Source organism: Notolepis coatsorum, assembly GCF_963971535.1.
Source record: "Notolepis coatsorum genome assembly, chromosome: 1".
Taxonomy (NCBI): domain Eukaryota; kingdom Metazoa; phylum Chordata; class Actinopteri; order Aulopiformes; family Paralepididae; genus Notolepis; species Notolepis coatsorum.
In genome coordinates this window covers 94121686-94143582 of record NC_140165.1, presented here as the reverse complement: position 1 = coordinate 94143582, position 21897 = coordinate 94121686, and the positions used below count along the sequence as shown (strand labels likewise).

Sequence of the window (21897 nt, the reverse complement as noted above, 5' to 3'; positions counted from 1 at the left end):
TTAATCGCAATCGCAATATCTGTCCGAAAAATTGCAATTAGATAATTTCCCCAAATCGTCCAGCCCTAATCGAATCGTGAGGCCAGTGAACATTCACGGCTCTACTTCTAGCTAACATAACGTTTCTGCACTTGTACGGTTGCTTGTCTCTTTCCCTCTACTTGTATTGATTGTGTGTCAACTTGCCCACAAACCTCTTTGGGAATGTGGTGTAACACATTTATAGTGTAACGTGTGTGTGTTAAATGAAATATAGGTGTGGATTCACATGACAATCTCCTATCGCATTGTTGTCACCTCTAATGCTAGTCAGTTATTTTATTATCATATCTTTCTTAATGTGATCGCTTAGATTGGCTATTTGGCTATTTTGTCTGTCAACAAATATAAACAAACATGCAGAAATATGCTTCAGGACGGTTTGGGAAGGTGGCCAAAAGGTTAGTTTAGCTCTATACTTAGCTTTTACCTTCATCCCGTGACCCACCTGGCCCTCTTCTGGAAAACCACTGCTGTAGATGATGATTATTATGATGATGGTAAGAAGTTCAATAACCCCATTTCTGTGTCTGCTAAACTTTTCAGCTTTACGTTGGTATTAAGAGCGTTGTGCCTCTGCTCCTGCCCCTGGGCCCCTAACGAGCCCCCTAATAGAAGGGCTCACAGGGAGCTCCCTTCTGATTGGCTAGAGGGCCACCTCCCTGCAGCTGGCTCACATCAAAGCCCAGCTCACCCTGACGCAGATACCACACCAACAACGAGGTGTTACCTGAAAAACCAGCGCCCCAGCCCACCATCTCCCTACAACGCCCCCTTCCCCAGGAACTGCAGCCCAAATTCTCCTCAGCCTTCTCAAGGCTGCTAACACCATGTCCAATCCCCCTTACAACCCCTATGCCCCTGGAGCTCAGAGACCCACACAGGGGCAGTATGGACTCTCTAATTACCAGGCAGGGGTTGACCCTCTTGGGGCTTCTCACCCGGGCTCCGGGTCCGGCCTTGGATCCTCCAGAGCATCCTCTGGTCCTTCCACCAACCCTGGGGGAATGATCTCATCGATGCATCCCCAGACCATGAGCTATGTACCAGGGCAGAGTGGGTCTACGCACACAGCTGAACCAGGGAGTGCCTTAGACATGCATATCAGAGGAGCTCGAGACGAGCTACAGCTAATGAGCAAAAAGGTGCAGCAGAAACGTCAGCAGCAACAGGCTTCAGACTGGGACATTCACCTGTCCCAGATGTCTTCTCTAGCCGGGGGGCTCAGCCGTTACCCCTCATCTTCCTCTACATCATTCAGTTCTCCACAACACTCAGAGAAGCAGAGTGGTGGTGGGAGCTCAAAGAGCTGGCCATCGAGCTACCAGGCAACCTCCGCTGCCTCCACATCCAATGTCTCCTGTTCCTCTTCTTCGGTTCAAAACATGCCCCCCCCACCCCACTTGTCCCAGTCCTCAAATGTATTTCAAAACATGCCCCCCCCACCCCACTTGTCCCAGTCCTCAAATGTATTTCATAACATGCCCCCCCCACCCCACTTGTCTCAGTCCTCAAATGTATTTCAGAACATGCCCCCCCCACCCCACTTGTCCCAGTCCTCAAATGTATTTCAGAACATGCCCCCCCCACCCCTCTTGTCCCAGTCCTCAAATGTATTTCAGACAACTAGCTATACTGCTGGTGGTGGTGGTAGCAGCAGTCGTATCACATCCAATGAGCAAGGGGGCAGCCGCACTATGTCCTCTAAACCAGGATTAGCGGATTACTCCTTGTCTAACCAGCCCTCATCTTCATTGACCACCAATACCAACCAACCCAAATACACCTTTGAGTCGGCCACCAACATGCTTCAAAACTTTGGCCTTGAGAACGAAGACTTACAACACCTTAATGACTATCCTGATGACAAACTCACCCCTGAAAATCTGCCTTTCATCCTACGAGATATACTCCACCGTAAAACCAAGAAGGCCACTGCTGCCAGCGGGTCTGATGTGGACCGTCCACCGCAGAACAGCAGGGTTGTTAGTGGATCTGACCGCTTTGGAGCTTCAGGAGTGGAGCTGAGCTCAGTGACTTCAGCGAGGCTAGACCCTCCCAAACAATCCCAAACGAGGCCAGAGCAGACCAGCCAGTCGATCCTCGGCGCATTCTATAAACTGATCAAGGAGCCAATATCTCCTCCGAAGCTACACGAGGACAACCGGATCCTCACGCCCAAACCTCCCAAATCCATTTTAGTGAAAAGGACGCCTTTAGTCCCTCCCAAACAATCCGAGAGGCCAGAGCAGATCAGCCAGTCAATCCTCGGCGCGTTCCAGATACTGGTCAAGGATCCAATATCGCCTCCAAAGGAAGACGAGGACAAACAGACCCTCAAGTCCAAACCTTCCAAATCCAATTCAGTGAAGAAGCTTTCTTCGACAACGACCTCGCCCCCGCGGCTAACTCTGGTCCGTGGAGTGAACCCTGACCGGCCCGGTCTGGTGGTCCTCGGCAGCAGGGAACACGATGATAATAAAGCTACAGGGCCGGAGCAAGGGGGCGCTGGTCACGGTACACCTATGTTTTACCCGCCCATAAACAAGAACATCCCGCCTCCTCCTTTCCACATCCCTTTCCACATGATGTTCCCTCCACCGCCTCTGGCCCACATGGCGTTGCCACCGCCTCCCCTGAATCCACAGGTGGCAGCGACGGCAGCCAAGGGGCTGCCGACACCAGCGATGATGAGCGACTATTCTGCCATCGCGCCCAGAATCTTTCCTCATACCTGTTCTCTATGTAACATAGAATGTATACAGATGAAGGTGAGTAGCGCACCACACGGTTAAGTCCCTCCAGGATTTCGTTTTTCTATAATGTGTAATTTCAGTACTATATTCATTCAATCTTTATTTAATCTCAAAAGATCATTGAGAGCAAGCTCTCATTTACAATGACGTCGAGGGGTACAGTACACAATACAAAATCAATATATAAACAGAAATGTCAATCAATTAAACAATTGAAATTAATTAAAACTACAGACTGAGGTGAAATGGTTGGCTATTATAGAACTGATCAATGGATACAAAGTAAAAGCAGATTTCCATAATTCAGTACAAACTCTGCAGACCTTAAGCATAAGCCAATCACCAGAGCAGGTATGATTTAGGTTCAGAGTTCCAGTCCAGTAATGATGTAGGGTGGAAGATAATGGCTTCATACAGAAACAAATGCCAATGCAAGTAGGGCTGTACCGAATGCTTCGAAGCTTCGAAGCTTTGATCATAATGTTGACATTCGAATTCTAAATCAACATTTGAATAAAAAAAAAAAAATGTGTCTATTCAATCCGTTTAAACCAAGGGGGGTTTTCTTCACAGTTGCAGTTAAAGATTAGGCTACACTAATATTATAATATTATACTATAAGACGTCACCATCACTTTCATACCAACCGTGCCCTTATTGGATTATTTATGTTGACGAAACTGATTTAATCAGATTAATCACTTTATTCAAATTGAGGATTTAGTTTATAAAATAAAATTAATCTTTTTAAGTACATTTAATTTTTTATAGACATTCGAAGCTTCGTTCGAATACTTCAATCGAAGCTTCGAATGTTAAAAAATGACATTCGGTACAGCCCTAAATGCAAGACACAGGAGAGGATCACCCAACTTCATCATACAGGATACAATGATGGAACCATAACTGTCACCGGTGATAAACCTAAGGGCAGAATGATGAGTCCAAAGTCTTTAGAGTGGAAGCAGCAGCATGTCTATAATCAACGTCTCCATGATCCAAAACAGACCCTACTTCTGCTAAGCATAGGAAAATAGGGTTTGTCCTGGCTTCTGTCGCAGTTTACTTGCAAAGTTATCTACATGGCTTTTAAATGTAAATTTCTAAACAAGCCAGATGGCGAGATATTTATATTCTTTAACTCTCTCAATAATAGACCCATTCACAGTCGATATATGCACATTTTTTGTCAAGTTCAGATACTATACAAGTATACAACTAGGGTAGTGGCGGTGATGGTGCTTTTTTGCTCTAAAACTGGATTGATGTGGGCTTAATAGAGTGATCTGGGAGAGGTTTTGAGTTGATCATTTACCAGTGATTCCAGGATCTTTGCAAGACAGGATAGCTTGGATATTGTTGATAGTTATTGAGATTACTTCTATCTCTACCTTTATGTAATGGAATGACATAAATTAATGAGTTATTATTATGAGTTATGAATGAGTTATTTTCCAGATATTAGGAACTATACGTGATGCCAATGAAACATTGAATATGTGTTATTTGTTCTGTAATTAATGGTGCAGCTAACCTGAGGGGGAAAAGGATCCTGCTTATATTCTCCAATTGATTTTAATTTACATTTATTAATTTAGCTATACCAAGCTCTGCCCTCTTTTCTTTACCTTCTAATCACAACTACTGACTGCTTTCTTCGGTCAAACTAGGAGTGGGCAGGGCTTGGGATAGATCAATTGTGTATGACAATGCCAGCAAAGGGATACACTCCCGGCAGTCAACAATAAGTGGTTCTTTGTCTAACTGTGTTCATGTAAATACAATTGCAATGATTTCTGAAAATTACCATGACAGTCAGTTTTGAACTTGCCTTATTCGTAGTTGTTTATTTGTACAGGTCTTGCATTTAGTCATTTAGCATTTCTTGTATTTCTCATTGTAATTCTTATTCTTCATCATACAAGAACATGCACAAAGCCTTCTACTTCACTGCTAGCAGTTATAATTAACTTTGTCTTTTGGCAAAAAGATCTAATTGCAATCTCCTGGGGAGACGCACTGTATATTAATGGTTATATAAAGCCAAGGCTATATGTTGTTACCTGTTTTTATCTGAAGTGTTATTTATGATTTTCTGTTAATTACAATGTTTTGATGTTGAAAAATCTTGAATTTAGTTTGAACTGCTGGTGATAATTCACTGTTAGTTGCTCATGGCGAGCGATGTGCTGAATATGTAATTGAATGTCATAACGGGACAGAAAAATTATAAACTTGAAAGAAAGAATGTATGATATTAAAGTGCTAGTTAGATCATGAACCCTTGATCATTATTAAAGCCAAGGCTACATGTTGTTAAATTTTTTTTTATCTGAAGTGTTATTTATGATTTTCTGTTAATTACAATGTTTTGATGTTGAAAAATAATGAATTTAGTTTTAACTGCTGGTGATTATTCACTGTTAGTTACTCATGGCAAGCGATGTGCTGAAATTAATATGTAATTGAATGTCATAACGGGACAGACAAATGATAAACTTGAAAGAAAGAATGATATTAAAGTGCTAGATACACATGTACACTGTACATTTTACTCAAACTGAGTACATTTTACTCAAACTGAGTAAAATTGTACTCACTTGGGCTCAAATGGACTCAGTTTGAGTAAAATTTACTCTGCGAAATTTACTGTGTAGATCCTGAAAATGAAGTGTAAATATGCCACAACTGTTGACCCTTGATCATTATTGTTGTCGTTGTTAGGCATTTCCCTCCGCCAGTATTTTGTTATTGTATCTTTTTATATTTCTTATTTAAAAAATTTAATGGATTTGTAGCTCTTTCCATCCACCCTCATCCTACTGTAACTGAGTGTCAGTGAGATGAATTAATTGTAAATCATTCCATGTATGTATTTATTTATATCCTTTTATTTAATTTTTTTACATTTTTTTTAATTTCTTTGCAATATATCGTAGACATTTTGTATGACTGATTATTATTGACCAGTAAGGAGGATAATGCATGAAGACCAATGGATGTCATATATCATATAGTGGGATATAGTTACATTTCTCACACAATGATTGAAATACTTAAGATTAGAATGTCAATTGAAATTATGACATCGATATGATGGACAAGCTGTTTGTTTGTGTTTTCCTTCGGTCATGACATGCTTTTTCAGGGGGTGTGTCTTGGATGGGGATGTGGTGGGGATGCCTGAATGCTTTTACCAACGCGTTCGTGTTTCCGCGTCTCTGATTGGCCAGGTCATGTGACATGTATGCCCAATCGTGGGACCGCAAGTTTCTACACTGGTTAAGCTTAGGCGCTCTTTCGAAGTTGGTTAAGGTTAGAGTTTGTCTTAGAGCATGGCGATAGAACGCCTGCCCTGATTCCAAACTCTACCCTTAACCAACTTCGAAAGAGTCGCATAAGCTTAACCAGTGATAAACTAGGCGTTAGGTAGTTTGCAGGCTTTCCGACCCGGAAATAGGCGCAGAACTTGCCGTCCCATGATTGGCGCACATGTCACATGACCTGGCCAATCAGAGCGAAACACGGGAACCCGGAAACACGAACACGTTGGTAAAAGGTGGGGATTGATCTTTGCGGGACTGGCTGTTCCAGGGGGGTTCACTGTATGCTTTTGAGCAACTCTGTACTTATTGTATGCCTATTCTTATGTCTGCACTTTCTACATTGCATTACCTTTATTGTCTTTTATACCTATTGTCTGCACTTTATGCATGCAGTTTTTATTCTGTCAACTGTATGCAAATGTTATGCAAATGTTATGCCTATGTTCATTTTATGCCATTTGCTGTGAAGCATGTATGAAAGGTGCTATATTTATAGATAGTTATTATTATCAATTGGTTTATCTAACATGACTTGTCAAACATGATATGCAGTACATAAACAAAAAGTCCCTCTAAATATTGTGATATTTATATTTCTTTCCTAGCTCTAAATACACAAATACACACACCGACTCTTGTTGAAAGAAACTAATTTGAAATCCAACACAGAATCCATCAGATGAAAACAGGCTCTTTCATGTTATTAGTAACGTTATCATATCTTGTATTTTTCATTGTAACTTTTCACTTTAAATGGTTTCAAACTGACCCAAACCTTGCCCAGCGACAGTGAGTTAAGACCCACCCAACTGCATGTTCCATTCTGGAAAAGGTCAAATTGTGAGCGATCTTGATGGGTGACTAACAATGTGACTGTTGTACCATTATACACTGTTTTTTAATGGTTGTTACTGTGGCTCAATGTTTCATAGCAATGATTGTTACTAAGAATGTAACTATGGTTCTGTTGTGAATTCTCGATGTTCGCTCACCACGTGTTTCAATTCCAAAGGGCCTCACATGTCCTTGTTTTTGTAGAGGATGGAGGATGGAAGGTGGACTTTCCTTTATTTTTTATTTTTCTGTCATTAATTCAAAATGCTATATTACACGGACACTTCAGCCCTTTATCAATGCTATGAACTCAGAACGCAGAGATGGATATTTTGTGGACATTTGGTTGAAATCTACCAGTTTTATGGACAACTAATTTCATGGAACTAAATGGACGACTCATTTCATGGAAGACCACTTCCATACTTTGTAAAAGTGAACCCTGTGAAATTGTTTTTTAATAAGGCAGTAGTTTCTGCACATGGCTTGATCCTGTAAAAACGCGAAGATGGAAGCGGTTAGTAGTGTGGTGATGGAACGGCTTCAATGATGAAGGCTCGTCTAACTGCCATTTTGTTTTGGTCACCAGAATTGGATCTCCCACCAGAACTCCTGCGGTCACATCGAGAGCTGCAGACTCATCCGCAAAGCGTCAGTCTTTGTTTGTCTTTCTTTATCTTCATCCCATTGAATGCCCAATTCATGCTTTTAAAAATTGTTCATTGGTTGAATGAAAAATACATAATTTGCTCAGATTTTTTCAACGTGTCGGAGGCTGACTGGCTGGCTGGCTGGCTGCCTGTTACTGAGTGGTTTTACGTTCACTCTCTGTTGCCAGGTTGGGCAGGATTAATTTTTTTTTAATTTATTCTTGAAATTAACATGATTGATTGATGAACATGATTAATTATGCATAGTGTATGACGGATATTAAGACAGTCTCTGTCTAATCTGGCAGTATATATCCCCCATGGAAAGCCTGTCTTAGTTTGTGTCACTATGGCGCACTCTTATTAAAAATGTGTGGTGGGACTTGATTAAATTAAGAATTAATTCAAGACTTTATAGTTAATTAACCCTTTCAGTGCCACAGACGACATCTCGTTTTATCAGCCCCCCCCGTTGAGTGCCCACGACGACAAATATCGTTTTGTTTTATTAGCGATCTGATTTCATATTCATCAACCGAGTCTCCCGTTGGTACAGCAGCTCCTCCAGGAGCTCAGAATGGAAAAAAGCGCCCCCTATCGTCTATCCCTGTGTAACTGCAGGTCAGTCGCTTAGACTGACCTGGGATCTGTAGATATGTAGAGGCGGAGCCAGCTGGTTCCTTGTGCTGGCAAGAAGTCTGACCAACATGGAAGTCATCGCGGGACGGGAATCAGCCTGGAATATATATTCACAGTAGCCAATACTCAATCAATAAGCGTGATCGATATTTGGAATGGCGATCAGAAATTGGAATGATCTTTTTGGAGAACATCTGATCTGAGGTAAGGAATCTATTTTACCAGTCTTGGGATAATCAGAGTTGTATTCGCTGAGATCTCAGCGTTTGCCCTATGTGTGAAGTGTGCACGATCGCTGATGAGGAAATAAGAGAATCGATTTTTCAGCTCGTGTCTCAGATCAATGCAATTTTTAACAGTGCAGCAATTTTAGGAATAATATATATAGCGCAAAGGACCTTTTGTAAACTCAAGCACTTTCGAGCTAAAAGTAAAATGCACTACTTTCAAGTACATTCCAGAACAGTTGTCCATTGAAAGAAAAAAAAACTCTTGATTGATCTCAATTTCTCTTATTTAATATTTTTTTATGAACAAACCAGACTAAGAAAAAAGGTCATTTGCGATTTATTATACTTTATACATATAGCACATGCATGAGTCTGGTCTCCTTTGAAAGCTAACATTCTTACACAATAAAGAAAAATCATGCGATTTAAATTCATCAATTTTCTTAACTTTTAATTCTTTCTGTAGTTAATCAAAATGAATGCGATAAAGTCCCAGCCCTATTAAAAATATAATATTATAACGCGAGATTAACAGGAGAAATTATCAAACGGGAGCACATCGGTAGAAACTTTAAAAGGTTGAAAAAAATGGGGAGTGTTGGCAGGTATGCATCTTGACCGTTTCTGTGCACCACAAACAGTAATGTCTTTTGTATTGATGGTTTATAGAATAGATTGTATTTAACATGCCTGTTATTCTCACCCAGGTACCCTCACTGGAAGGGGGAGACGACGCCTGCACCCATGTGAGTCACTGTTTTCAATATGTCCATGTATGTGTGAATGAAGGAATGCATTTATATGCCACATTTATTTGATTGAATACTGAGAATGAATATTAAATCCTTTCATGTCTCTTCTCTCCAGTCCTGCCAGTAGAGATGTCCAGCTCTCCTCTTCCCAGAGTTCTAAGCATCGTCACCAGGCAACCAGCAGCAGCCACTCCCACTCTGGTTCCAAATCTCGCTCTCCTAGCCCTCGGCGTTACACACGGTCCCGCTCTCCCGGACCCCGGCATTACTCCCGTTCCCACTCTCGCAGTCCCCGGCCTTATTCCCATTCTCGCCATGCCAGCCCGGGGCGTTACTCCTGTTCCCACTCTCCCAGCCCGGCGGGAGAGGCGAGGGAGATGCACAGGGCCCGTTCCCGATCACCACGCAGTCCTAGACACGAAAGCAGGTTTGTGGGATACATGTACACTCAACTTGACTCACACACACAGACGGACGGACAGATCATACGTATGCATGTATGAGCACATGGTGATGGTGTAGAGATGGTGTACAGGTCACAAGGCCAAATTACAGTTGTGCGTCTTTCTCATCAAAGCAGCTCTGAGCATGACTGGTTGTGGGCATCTGGTTGTAGAGCCTTTTTGCACTGGGTGTACTTCTCAAAAGTAATAGGGTGTACTTCTCAAAAGTAATAGGGTGTACTTCTCAAAAGTAATAGGGTGTACTTCTCAAAGTAAAGTAATAGGGTGTACTCAAAAGTAATAGGGTGTGCATCTCAAAAGTAATAGGGTGTGCAATGTGCATCTCAAAAGTAATAGGGTGTGCATCTCAAAAGTAATAGGGTGTGCATCGCAAGTGTCAATTGTGTGTCTTCGGGAACAATCCAATTTGTTAGGTCTTGTTAGCTAGCTAGTTTGCAGAGGCTTTGTGAAACAAGAGCAATCTTCAATAAGGCAGTTTCCTCCTTCGTCACAGATTCATTAAAGTCGACTAAAAACACTACTTCAATCAATATCTGAAATTAATTAAAAAGAAGAAAGAAAAAAATATATAAGTAAGAACACTAACATTCTTACTGTCTTATACTATCATGCACTCTTCCTACTATACTAATTATGTATTTACTACTATCGACTCAACACTGCAGCACCCAAGTTTCCGCACTGTCGTACCCTTCCTGCTGACTTGTCGTACAGAACTTGAAAGTCGCTTTAGATAAAGGCGTCAGCTAAATGACGAAATGTAAATGTAAGGGCCAACCTACATCATTGTGTGGGTATAATCTTGCTCTTTCAGGAACCATAACGTGTAATAAAAGCATTTTCTGATCCAGTGGTGCTGATTTGCCAGCCCTGTCACATTTATACTCGTGCAAAGACCGAAAACACACAAACAACTCGGAAACACTTAAAGCAACATTTACAGTTGACATCTAGTTTAGAATATGGTGTAAGGATATTCCATGCAAATGTGCCATAGAATTCTCTTATGAATATGTATTTGAATATGGTGTGCCAAAGAAAATTAGCATGGGGCAGAAGGAAAGGCCCCTTCTCTCTGTTAAATATGTGTGCCTGTCTCTCATCCCTCCAGGTCTTCTTCCAGCTCTCCTCACGGTTCCCCTAAAGGCCTCCCTCATCGCTCCCCTCACAGCTCTCCTGCCTCCCCCTCCCGCCGGTCCAGGAGCTCGGAGAGACGGTTGTCACCAAAGTCCTCCAGCCACCAACAGAAGGAGACCAGCGCTGAAAGACTGGCAAAGAAAAAATCAGGTTAAAGGGCAAAACACATATTTTGGGACTCGTATAGACTTGGACCCTTAAATGGTTGTTGGTACAACATTATTCAATAAGTTACCGGTAATCTTCCTTTTCGCTCCTTGTGAGCTTGAGCTTTCTTTTGTGCAACAAAAATGCAAGTCGATTTCTGACATATTGTACACAACACCAGCTCTTGGTATCACATTTTGTAACATATTGTACACAACACCAGCTCTTGGTATCACATTTTGTAACATATTGTACACAACACTAGCTCTTGGTATCACATTTTGTAACATATTGTACACAACACTAGCTCTTGGTATCACCCCAGACGAAGAGCCATGTCACTGTTAACGTTTCTCAGAGGATGTTTTCAAACTTTTATCACCTAAAGATGGTAAGTTAGGAGTGTTGTGTTCGTTCACAGTTGGACAGTAGATGGTGACTACCGTACTCTGCTTAGTACTGATATCATATTCACTCTCCCAAAATATATGGATCGTCTTCACAACTGCAAACAGGGCGCTGTCCAAAGAATGTCTAAATGGAGTTACAGTATATGGTTCTTCAGCACAAGGGTTCATTTATTGGGAGAAATTAACCCGACACTGTCGCCTCATCGACCCAATATCTGATACCGGTATCGGTGCTTTTAACAAATAACACTGGATTTGATTTCCTCTCTTTGTCCCTCTCTCTCTAGCCGCCCATCCCATTCCAGACTGCTCTAGCCCAGACAACATGGAGCAGACTCTGGCCCCAGCTCCGCTGACTGAGTTCACCACGATGAAATCTTCATCTTCCTCCCCTTCCTCATCCAAAGGGTCAAAGCGCTCTTCGTCCCACCCCTCGAAAGGACAAAAGAGGTCCTCCTCTCCTTCCTCTTCGACAAGCAAGACGACTTCTGCCTTAAAATCTCAGGTGAGTGTTGCTCCACCCCTTAACCCTGGGACTAGAGGTCTTTCACTGAATGTTTAGAATGCCCATTTGTGTCCAAATATTTTATATATATATTATTTTTGGGTGCTAATTTTGGAGTCGATCAATTTTTTGTGAAGACTTTATCTACTGTTGTGGTCAAAAGGCTGCAGCTCCAACAGCACTGTCTTCTGTCTTGCTGTTGCTACTCAGACTCACCGCCTGCACTGGCTGCTGCCTCTCGCAGCACAGAGCAGCACCGTGGACCCTGTGGTGCTGAGCAGCAGCAGCGAGGGAGAGAAGTCCCCGTTTCAGCCCTTTGGGCATAAATTGCTACATTTTAACAACTAGAGAAAGTCTCGACAATTGATTGACTCCAAAATTTGTATTTAATTTATTTATTTATGAACTGCTCTACCCATCAGGCTTTTTTCGGGCCCCGAACTCGTACCTCATATCCAGAAGACATAGAACGTGTTGTTCTAAAAGAAGTTAAATCATGTCACACAGAGTTGCTTTGGTCAGCATCATCTGTTGTTGTGATGAACATGAACATTTCCTGGACTCAAATATAACTAGCAATGTTCTGTTCACTACTGTCAATAGATCAATAGGTAAATGGAGCTTGTTGTCTTTTTGGATAAAATGTTGTAATAATTGCAATTCCCCTGGTAGTCATGATAATACATTAGAAGATTTGGAAATATGTTTTTGCAAGCTTGACAGATGTTGGCTTCCTGTTTTAGAGCTAACGGTAGGAAAGAGTAGGACGAGTATTGAGAGTAGAATAAATGCATTGTTGGTGTTGATATTTTCATAGGCATTTCTGTGAGTGTTAGTTGATTTGGAACAATTTGTAAAATGTGCTTTCCTAGACTGCATATTGCCAGGTTGACAGCACCACAACAACCACCACTGGCAAAAACTGCTGACCTGCTGACTGTTGTGTGTGATGCAGGTGCACCTTATTTTTCAGTGCAGTTGATTAAGTTGTTTGTGTGTGTTTTGTCTACAGGACGTCTCATTCAAGAAGCCGGACAAGGAAAAGTAAGTCAATCATCGTAATATTCATCAGTAGACCTTTTCACAAGTATTCTGTTGCTGTGTAGCTTTGGCCCCTCTTGCTATCCCGTTGCCAGGGGAACAGCTTTGGCCCCTGTTGCTATCCCATTGCCAGGGGAACGGCTTTGTCCCCTGTTGCTATCCCGTTACCAGGGGAACAGCTTTGGCCCCTGTTGCTATCCCGTTGCCAGGGGAACAGCTTTGGCCCCTGTTGCTATCCTATTGCTAGGGGAACAGCTTTGGCCCCTGTTGCTATCCCGTTGCCAGGGGAACAGCTTTGGCCGCTGTTGCTATCCCGTTGCCAGGGGAACAGTTTTGGCCCACATGTATTTCCTGTCAACGACTGTATTAACAAACATTGCAACATGAAATACAAAGGGGCCTAGTTAGGATGTTTATGTTGTCAAGTTAGAAAAGGCATATGTATTAGTTTAAATTGAGCTCTGTGTAATCAAATTATACTTTCCTAGAGAGCACCTCTCACTCACTCATATCAAATCCCAAAGCTCTGGAACAGTCCACATTAACAGAGGACAGCACACAGGGGCTCATAAGAAACAAACATTTCATTATAAAGTATTCTGTATTTTGATCTGACAAATAAAAACAAACTTGAACAATGTTTTTAAATACATGCTTAAAACATACCTTTTTAGTTTTGAAGAAGCTTTCGTGTACTTTGCTCTCCACCCATTTATTAAACCTTTAATACTACCCTCTAGTAATTTAGAATATTTTATCTCGTCACTTCTTTTAAATACCTTCTTTAGATGAGGGCTGAATGATTTGGAAAATTATGTAATTGAGAAATGCTATATAATTCACATTATCAGGGGGAATGATAATCTTAAATCTGTAGGATACGATTTGTATACCAGGGCCCAGTAGTTGAAAACTTTTAATCTGAATCAGATCCGATCAGATTTGTAAATCCCATTTTTTTGTAATCCAGTATCAGACAATTCTGCCAGATTGTGTCCCGGTATTTCAAAGCAATTCAGGATAGGATCACCCTGATCCAGATCCAGACTTTTCAAGATTACTAGATTCTGAATATCTGCTTTAATCCTACCAATCTCCATCTAGTGCAGGGGTGGCCAACCCGCGGCTCGCGAGCCGCATGCGGCTCTTTGCCCGTCAATGTGCGGCTTTTCCATCCATAAGAAAAAATATATAATAATTTCTTTTTACGTCACTCATTCCATAAGGACGTAGAATAAACATTTACAATTTTTTTTAAATGGTCCATTTGCATGTTCTTGTTATCTGAATCTAGGGACATCAGTGTCAGAAATAGTGTGTCTGTTACTAGGCTTGAGTAAATTGTAATGAACCAAAGGAGAATATCAATTCTATTTAAAAAAAAATATATATCGTTGACTGTGAATAACACCATGCTAAAATTGACCAGACCTGAAAAATGAATAAAGGGAAGATGATTAAACAGAAGGTTTTGTAGATACAGTACTGAATTCTGCCATCTTTTTTATAATGTAAATTTCTCCACCATTTTTCATCGTATTGCAACACCGTTTTTTGCAAGACGTTCACAGAAAGGTAGAGAAACTAACTGCGTTCTGTTTTTTTTTTAAACTTTGACCAGTCAGCTGGTTCTTTTTAGCGTTTATCGCTTTTTCGTCGCATTCATACTTGGTCAAGTTCGACCGACAGAAGCAGGCTGAAAGGGTTCAGATGGGGGGAAAGACACTCTGGGAAAGGCACGGCTGCCGTCCGGGATTCGAACGCGCTCAGCCCCAGATCCGCGCGAGCGCGGTTGTCCACGGCGCTGAAATAGCACTCGCGGTACGTGGTGAGCTACTGGAGCTCCCCAACTGCGTTCTGTTTTATGGCAATAACGTTCAGGTTTGTGGGAGATAATCCCAAGAAAAAAAAGGAAATCCAGAAGTCAGATGATTGACGGGCTGGTGTGAGCTGGGTAGGGTAGTTTTTCGAAATTCGAAAGCCCAGAGTCTCTTCCTTCAAAAGACTACACTCACTTTTGGCTGTGCCACTTCCTCCTGTCAATATGCGCCGGTTTCCGACTCAATGTCCTCTATAATCTTATTTCACTAATAACAGTTAAAATAATTGGCAAACAAACGTAATACTGAAAATATACACTTTTACTGTATATCTCGGGCTTAAGAGGTTAACCCTGTGAGGTCCAAATTAAAAAGACATTAGCAACTTCAGAGGCCAGAGGGTGAGACCTATAAACACATGAAGGGTGCCGTGACTGAAAAAAAAGGTTGAGAAACGCTGGTATATGGTGTGGCTCTTTGTGGTACCACAGTCATTTTTGTGGCTCTTAGTCTCTGACTGGTTGGCCACCCCTGATCAAGTGGATATGAAAAATAATACAAGGAATACAAGAGACCACATTGCAGAGACATCTATAATGTCTAATTATATTTGTAAATACATAAAGGACATAAAATCATAATGGAATTGTAATAAAATACTCACTAGGGTAACAACAAAAAAAACATTAATTCAAAGGCATGCTTTGAGGAGCTGAATTCTGAGTGAGGTTGCAGTTTGCTGAAGGTGATGACAGATGGATTTATTTATTTTTTATTTTCTTTTTATTATTTTTTTATAATAATAATTTTATTATTATTAAATTACATTTGTGATTGACAATCTTGGTTGTGATACTTTTATGAGCATACACATTTATGTCATCAACATTTGGTTGAAAACAAAATAGTCCACAGCAAACGTGACCAAAAAATCTCAAATAAAATGTATTTGCCTGTTGTAATATTTCAGTTAACAAAATTTGCCATCTTATTTATATTGAAACATATTTTTAAACAAATTGTATAGTACATTTTTCTCTGGTAATCCACTGGAAATCCACCCCTCTGGATCAAGATAATCCAGTTTTTTGGGATCAAACTGATCCCAATCCTGTGTCGGTTTGAACTACCCATTTTGAAGATTTAATTCAGATTAAAGCTTGGATTTGATTTCCTGATCTGATCGTAGGGCTGGGCGATATAACGATAACTATCGCGATAAATTATTTCCTCGAAATAAACATGAAACGTGGTCGCAAAGTTTCGATATATCGATTTTCCAAGCTTGGATATGAGCACACGCACTAACAACCAATCAGTGAAGGAGATGGCCGAGAGCGAATGAGACCTGCGCTGCACCTCTGGGTAGTAAACAAGGCTGGCTAGGATCATTGGCTTGCACGGCGCTATTTTATAGTTTACGTGCCGAGTGTGTGTGTGGCGTGAATTCTGACGCCACGGTTATAGTAGTGTGGGGTATACGGTGGACGTCGTTGCAATGTATTGGGGCGGAACAGAGTATTTTAGGGATATTTAGTACATTGTCATGGGATACACTGCTTGCTCTGGCTAACTGCTAACGTGCGCGGACTGATGACGACATCAACTCGAGACATTCGCAGCAGCAAAACAAGTCTATTAATAGCCCGTCCATCGGCGCCGGGCATAAGAAGTTAATTAAACTTGACAGACATTATATCGACGATAATTATCGATATCGAGTTATATGAAAATAATTTTATCGCGATAACGTTTTTGGCCATATCGCCCAGCCCTATCTGATCGCATATCAAAGTGAACCTGATCCTGTTTTTTGGTTTTGAACTACCCACAATCCAAATCTGATTTGATCAGATAGGGATTAAAAGTTTTGAACTACTGGGCACAGGACATCTCTGCAGCGTGACGATATTTAATTTATAATGGTATTTTGACATTGCACCTCCTGCACTAGGTCATATTGCGATTTTTATCAAATGTTGATGTCCAGCCCTACTTTAGATGTTTGTTTAGCGCATTGCATTGCAATTCTATATGAAATATGCATTATAAATAAGCCTTTATTGATTGATTTTTCTTTCTCTACCTGTCCCTTCCGCAGAATCCATATAACCTCCCACTCGAGTACCTCCAAATACTCTCCCACTAAATCCAAAACCACCACCATGATAAAGCCTGTGTTCCCAACTCCCGAACTGCCAACCACCACCTTTGAGGAAAAGCTACTGCATCCTCTGGATCCTAGGACTGATAAACGGCCTCTGTTACTTACTCCCAGTATCAAACCCTTAGTGAGACGTTATAAGCGAACTGGCTTCACAACTACCAGTACTGCTAAGCTACTGGTTTCCAAAGCCAAGGCAGTCGCTATGAAACGGACTAAGACACAACAACAGGGCAAGGAGGTCGTAATAGTGGCGGCAAGAAAAATGGCAGTTAAAGCATTGTCATCCAAGGCTAAAACAACTGACAAGATTGTGAAGAAACTCAAGACCAAGCAAACTGAAACCAAATCCCAAGAGTCTGCAGCAGTAGAGACTAAAGTTTCAGGAGAAACTGCCAACACTATGAAAGTCGAGGTGGCTGAAACTACAGGTCCTGAGGAGTCTAAAGCCAAACCTGATGATTCTTCCATTACATCATCAGCAGTTAAACCTGATTACAGTCGACTCAAAACGAGTGAGAATCGGCCTATATCAAAAGATGCGCCATCCGAGTCCAGAGATCCTGCACTCATTCCTGTGGATACTTCCGCTACAGTGGCCCCAACCAAGGACGCACCTAAAGATTCAACAACCCCAGCCAAAGTTGATATGGAAACAGATTTTCAACATTCCTCTACATCTTCCAAAGCTGCAAATGTGGCTTCTATGACAAATGCAGCGACAGGCCAACATTTGTGCTTCAGACATCCAGGTGTGAGATACATTTTTGCTTCAGACGTCCAAATGAAAGACGAGACTTCAGAGATTTAGTTCTTTCACCATAGTGTGATGTTTTTATTAGAGTACAAGTATCAATCCTCATCTAACTACTCACCCTCCACCCCCCCACCCCCTCTCTCTCCCTCCACCCCCCCCCTCTCTCCCCCTTCCTATATTTCTGTATTCTTTTAGAGTCCATGAGAGCCGAAGGTTTAAGTTACGACCAGGTGAGTTTTCTCACGTCATATCTGACTAATTACAAGTAGTATACATGGCAATTAAGCATGCTGACCATGTATTCCAGAGGATTGCACCTAAAAGCATGACTTAAAACTAGGGCTGTCAAGTTTATCGCGTTAATTAGATTAATTAATTACACAGCAAATTATCGCGTTATGAAAATTAACTCATCATTCATTCCATAAGAATGTAGAATACACATTTACAGATTTTTTTTTTAATATGGTCCATTTGCATGTTCTTGGTGTCTGATTCTATGGACATCTATGAATCTCAGGGAATGTATTCCCAGTGTCAGAAATACTGTGGGCTAGATCCACAAAGAATGGATTGCACGGTGCAAGTAGCACCCTTACTTACAATTCATTATGAGTTGAAAATGGGGGACCCTGATGTAAACAAGACGAAAGTCTTTCTCTGGTCTGCATCCCCTTAACACTTTCAGAGCCACCATGGCTATGTGTCTAATCTGCCCGTCGCTTATCAATGACTTGTTTGCAGTCAACATTGTCAAAACGGATTGTTTTTTAATCGCTTCATTTCCATTTTATAGCATTTTGAAAAGCCCTCGTTTTTCAGGAAAATATAAAGATTCTGTGATAAACGGCATTTACTGGAATATTCTGGCATACACAAAAACAGAAATTTTTCGGCCTATTTATGAATCGTTTTCAAATAAACGCTAGATTATCGATAGTATATGTGTACTTATGCACGCTATAGAAGCGGGCTGAAACATCGATTCTCTCATTTCCTGATCAGCGGCACACACACACACACACACATATGGGACAAGTTGACATATATCTGTGAAAAAAGCTCTGATTATCCCAAGACTGGTAAAATAGATTCCTTACCTCAGACCAGATGTTATCCAAAAAGATTATTCCAATTCCTGATCGCCATTCCAAATATCGATCGTGTTTATTGATTCAGCGTTGGGTGCTGGAAATACATAATCCACGCTGTTCTGGGGTCGGCGATCAACTTGGGTCTCTTCAGTTGGCTTGACGGAAAAGTAAAATGAGGAAACTGCCCCCCCCCCCCCCCCCCCCCATCAGTCTAAACTAATGGGGTGCAGTTACACAGGGAGAGACGATAGGGGGCGGTATTTTCCCAATTGAGCTCAGAGAGACTCTGCAGCACTAACCTGAGGCTCGATTGATGAAATATGAATTCAAATCGCCAATAAAAGAAAAAATATGACAAACAAACGCTATATAGCGTTGGTGGCATTCATAGGTCGGCATGAACTAACGACAAAACGCGTCGCTGGCATCCAAAGTGTTAACAATTGTGTGTATTGAGTCGTACTGTATTGTACCCATTCTGCAATCTGTTAAATAAAGTTTTCATTCATTCAGGATAAAAAAAAAATGTATTGATATTCTCATTTGGTTCATTACAATTTACTCAAAATAAAATTTTCATTCAATCAATCATCTGCGCGGTGAATAACACCATGCTAAAATTGACCAGACCTGAAAAATCTAAGCAAATTAATAGATGGAAGATGATTAAACAGAAGGTTTTGTAGATACAGTACTGAATTCTGCCATCCGGACACATGCAATTTGAAATATGATTATAGAATATAGAATATCAGGCATAAAATGGTTATGCGATTAAAATGCGATTAATTAGATTAATTAATTACAAATCCTGTAATTAATTAGATACATTTTTTTAATTGCCTGACAGCACTACTTAAAACACTTACCGGTATTTCCAAAGTGGTCCTCGTTGGAAAACATAAAAACACAATACAACAAGACATAAAATACATTTCGTACCCTGCACTACACTAAGAGAAACTGGAACATTTTAATAATCTCCAATCCTACACTTCTTCCCAAAGAAGCGCCTTTACTTTTGTTTTAAAAAAAAAAACGCTTTAGTCTGGCTTTGCTTGATGTGCATAGGCAGGCTGTTCCCTAAGGAGATACCAGTGTAGAAAAGAGTTTCTGAACCCTATGGTGATAATCCTGATCATCATCATCCTAGAGCCAATATACAATTCTAAAATAAATAGACATATTACTCTTGTCATGTGGGGTACACATTATTTTGGATCCTGAACTGTAACAAGACGCTTGATTCTGCTCCCTATTTCTGTATTTTCTAAATTAATAAATAAAACGTTTTTCTTTTTATTTATGGGAAGCACCTCATAGACGTGCAGTGTCACTAACTCAATCGGTCACTCACACATTGATTCATTCAGTTGTTCACTCACTCAGTTAGCCACTCTGCCCCTAGTGGACTTAGTTAAAAACCAATCCAGTTCAATCCATGCTAAATTGTTGGGCATTCATGAAACGGTGTCCTTTGTTTGTTTTTAGATCAAGAGTCGTTTTGACGTCATGGGCTTTACAAAAATGGCGATGATAACTAACCTACCGGACTGGGACCACGATGAAGCCTATACCCACGGAGATGTCGTCATGCTACTGGAGCAGTACGGATACATTCACAGAAAGGACAGCCTGTACATACTGCCACACCAACGCATGGTAGGAACTAGGGATGGGACAAAAAATCTATTCACTTAACTCATTCACGGCCATTCGATTTCCCCATCCTGTCAGGGCTGTACGCTAAGCTTTTTCACTAGGGGCACACTTGCCCCTAAATGAGAAATTTAGGGGCAAATAATATTTTTTAGGGGCAAATTTTTAAATAACTATTTTACCATTATAGTAGGGCTGGGCGATATGGCCTCTAAATGATATTGCGATATTTTTTGGCCATATCACGATACACAATATATATCGCAATATTTTGACATTTCCTAAAGCACTTAAAAATGCTTGATTTAACCCTTTGATGCATACAGTCACGCCAATATGATGATTATAATAAGTCCCTGCAACATATGTTTGCATTATTAAACCATGAAGATGCTTTAAAAAATAATTTAATGAAAATGTACTAAGAGTAGTCTACTGACACACTAATAAAAAAAATTATTTACATCTAAGACTATTTATATAAAAACTCTTGGGTGCCCTTTTTTTGCACAGTACTGTGTTTTCTATCCACTTTAGCCAAACACACACACACATATATATATATATATATATATATATATATATATATACTACTGTGAGAAAATAATAATTACACACAAAGGGATAATGGCTTATAGCAGACTTAATGATTTTAGAATATTTCAGATAATGAAATTAAATGTTTATCATCAACTATCCAGTTAGTATTTATACTGTCTGTAACGTTTGGCTACTTTAAATCATTGAATGTAGAGAGAGAGCGAGAGAGAGAGAGGGGGCGAGAACGCACAACCTTGTTTGTAGAGCTATATATATATATATTTGTTTTATCTTTTTCCCCCCCTTTTCCGTACTTTTTCTACCATCCCGATGTTAGTCGTTATGCCAATTCCCTTCCTGGTCGTTGCACACTTACCCCCTACCGTCGGTCTGGGAGGGTGAAGACTACCACATGCTTCCTCCGACAACCGCTTCTTTTCACCTGACAGTGAGGACTCACTGGGGGGTGTACCGCGTGGGAGGATCACACTACCTCCTCCTGTTATTTTCCTTGCTGAGAAGGCACCCCGACCGACCTGTAGGAGTTAGGGATGGGCGCGAGTAAACTCGTAGCTATGAGAAAAGAAAAAAAGCGAAATTATAAATTTGTATGATTTTTTTATTATTTATATATATATATATATATATATACCGGTATATATATACTTTTTTTTACATATCTTTTCACATGTATGTGTAAGATTATAACTGTTTGTTGGTTTCCTTGAACATATATGTGAATGAACAAAAATAAGCTAAAAAAATATATAATAAAAAAGAATAAAAAAAATAAAAATAAAAATAAATTCTCCGAGTAATACACGATCAATCGAGTATAGCATGCGATCAATCGATCTGGATTTTTCTTTAAAATGCCCATCCCTAGTAGGAGTCGCTGTTTACAACAACCAGGATACACACCCCACAGGCTTC

General features: G+C 40.6%; 1 protein-coding gene across 1 annotated transcript in view; it reads left to right on the top strand.

Moving 5' to 3' along the window:
- The first annotated feature begins 1699 nt into the window (after positions 1 to 1699).
- Positions 1700 to 21897, top strand: part of LOC311232015 (uncharacterized protein) — a 57572-nt gene continuing 37374 nt past the window's right edge. The window contains exons 1-10 of the mRNA XM_084318678.1: positions 1700 to 2810; positions 7545 to 7606; positions 9182 to 9220; positions 9342 to 9653; positions 10802 to 10977; positions 11672 to 11889; positions 12902 to 12933; positions 16852 to 17666; positions 17867 to 17901; positions 20257 to 20427. Coding sequence (XP_084174804.1) covers positions 1737 to 2810; positions 7545 to 7606; positions 9182 to 9220; positions 9342 to 9653; positions 10802 to 10977; positions 11672 to 11889; positions 12902 to 12933; positions 16852 to 17666; positions 17867 to 17901; positions 20257 to 20427 — 2934 coding nt within the window. The 5' untranslated portion in view covers positions 1700 to 1736. The remainder of the gene's footprint in view (positions 2811 to 7544; positions 7607 to 9181; positions 9221 to 9341; positions 9654 to 10801; positions 10978 to 11671; positions 11890 to 12901; positions 12934 to 16851; positions 17667 to 17866; positions 17902 to 20256; positions 20428 to 21897) is intronic.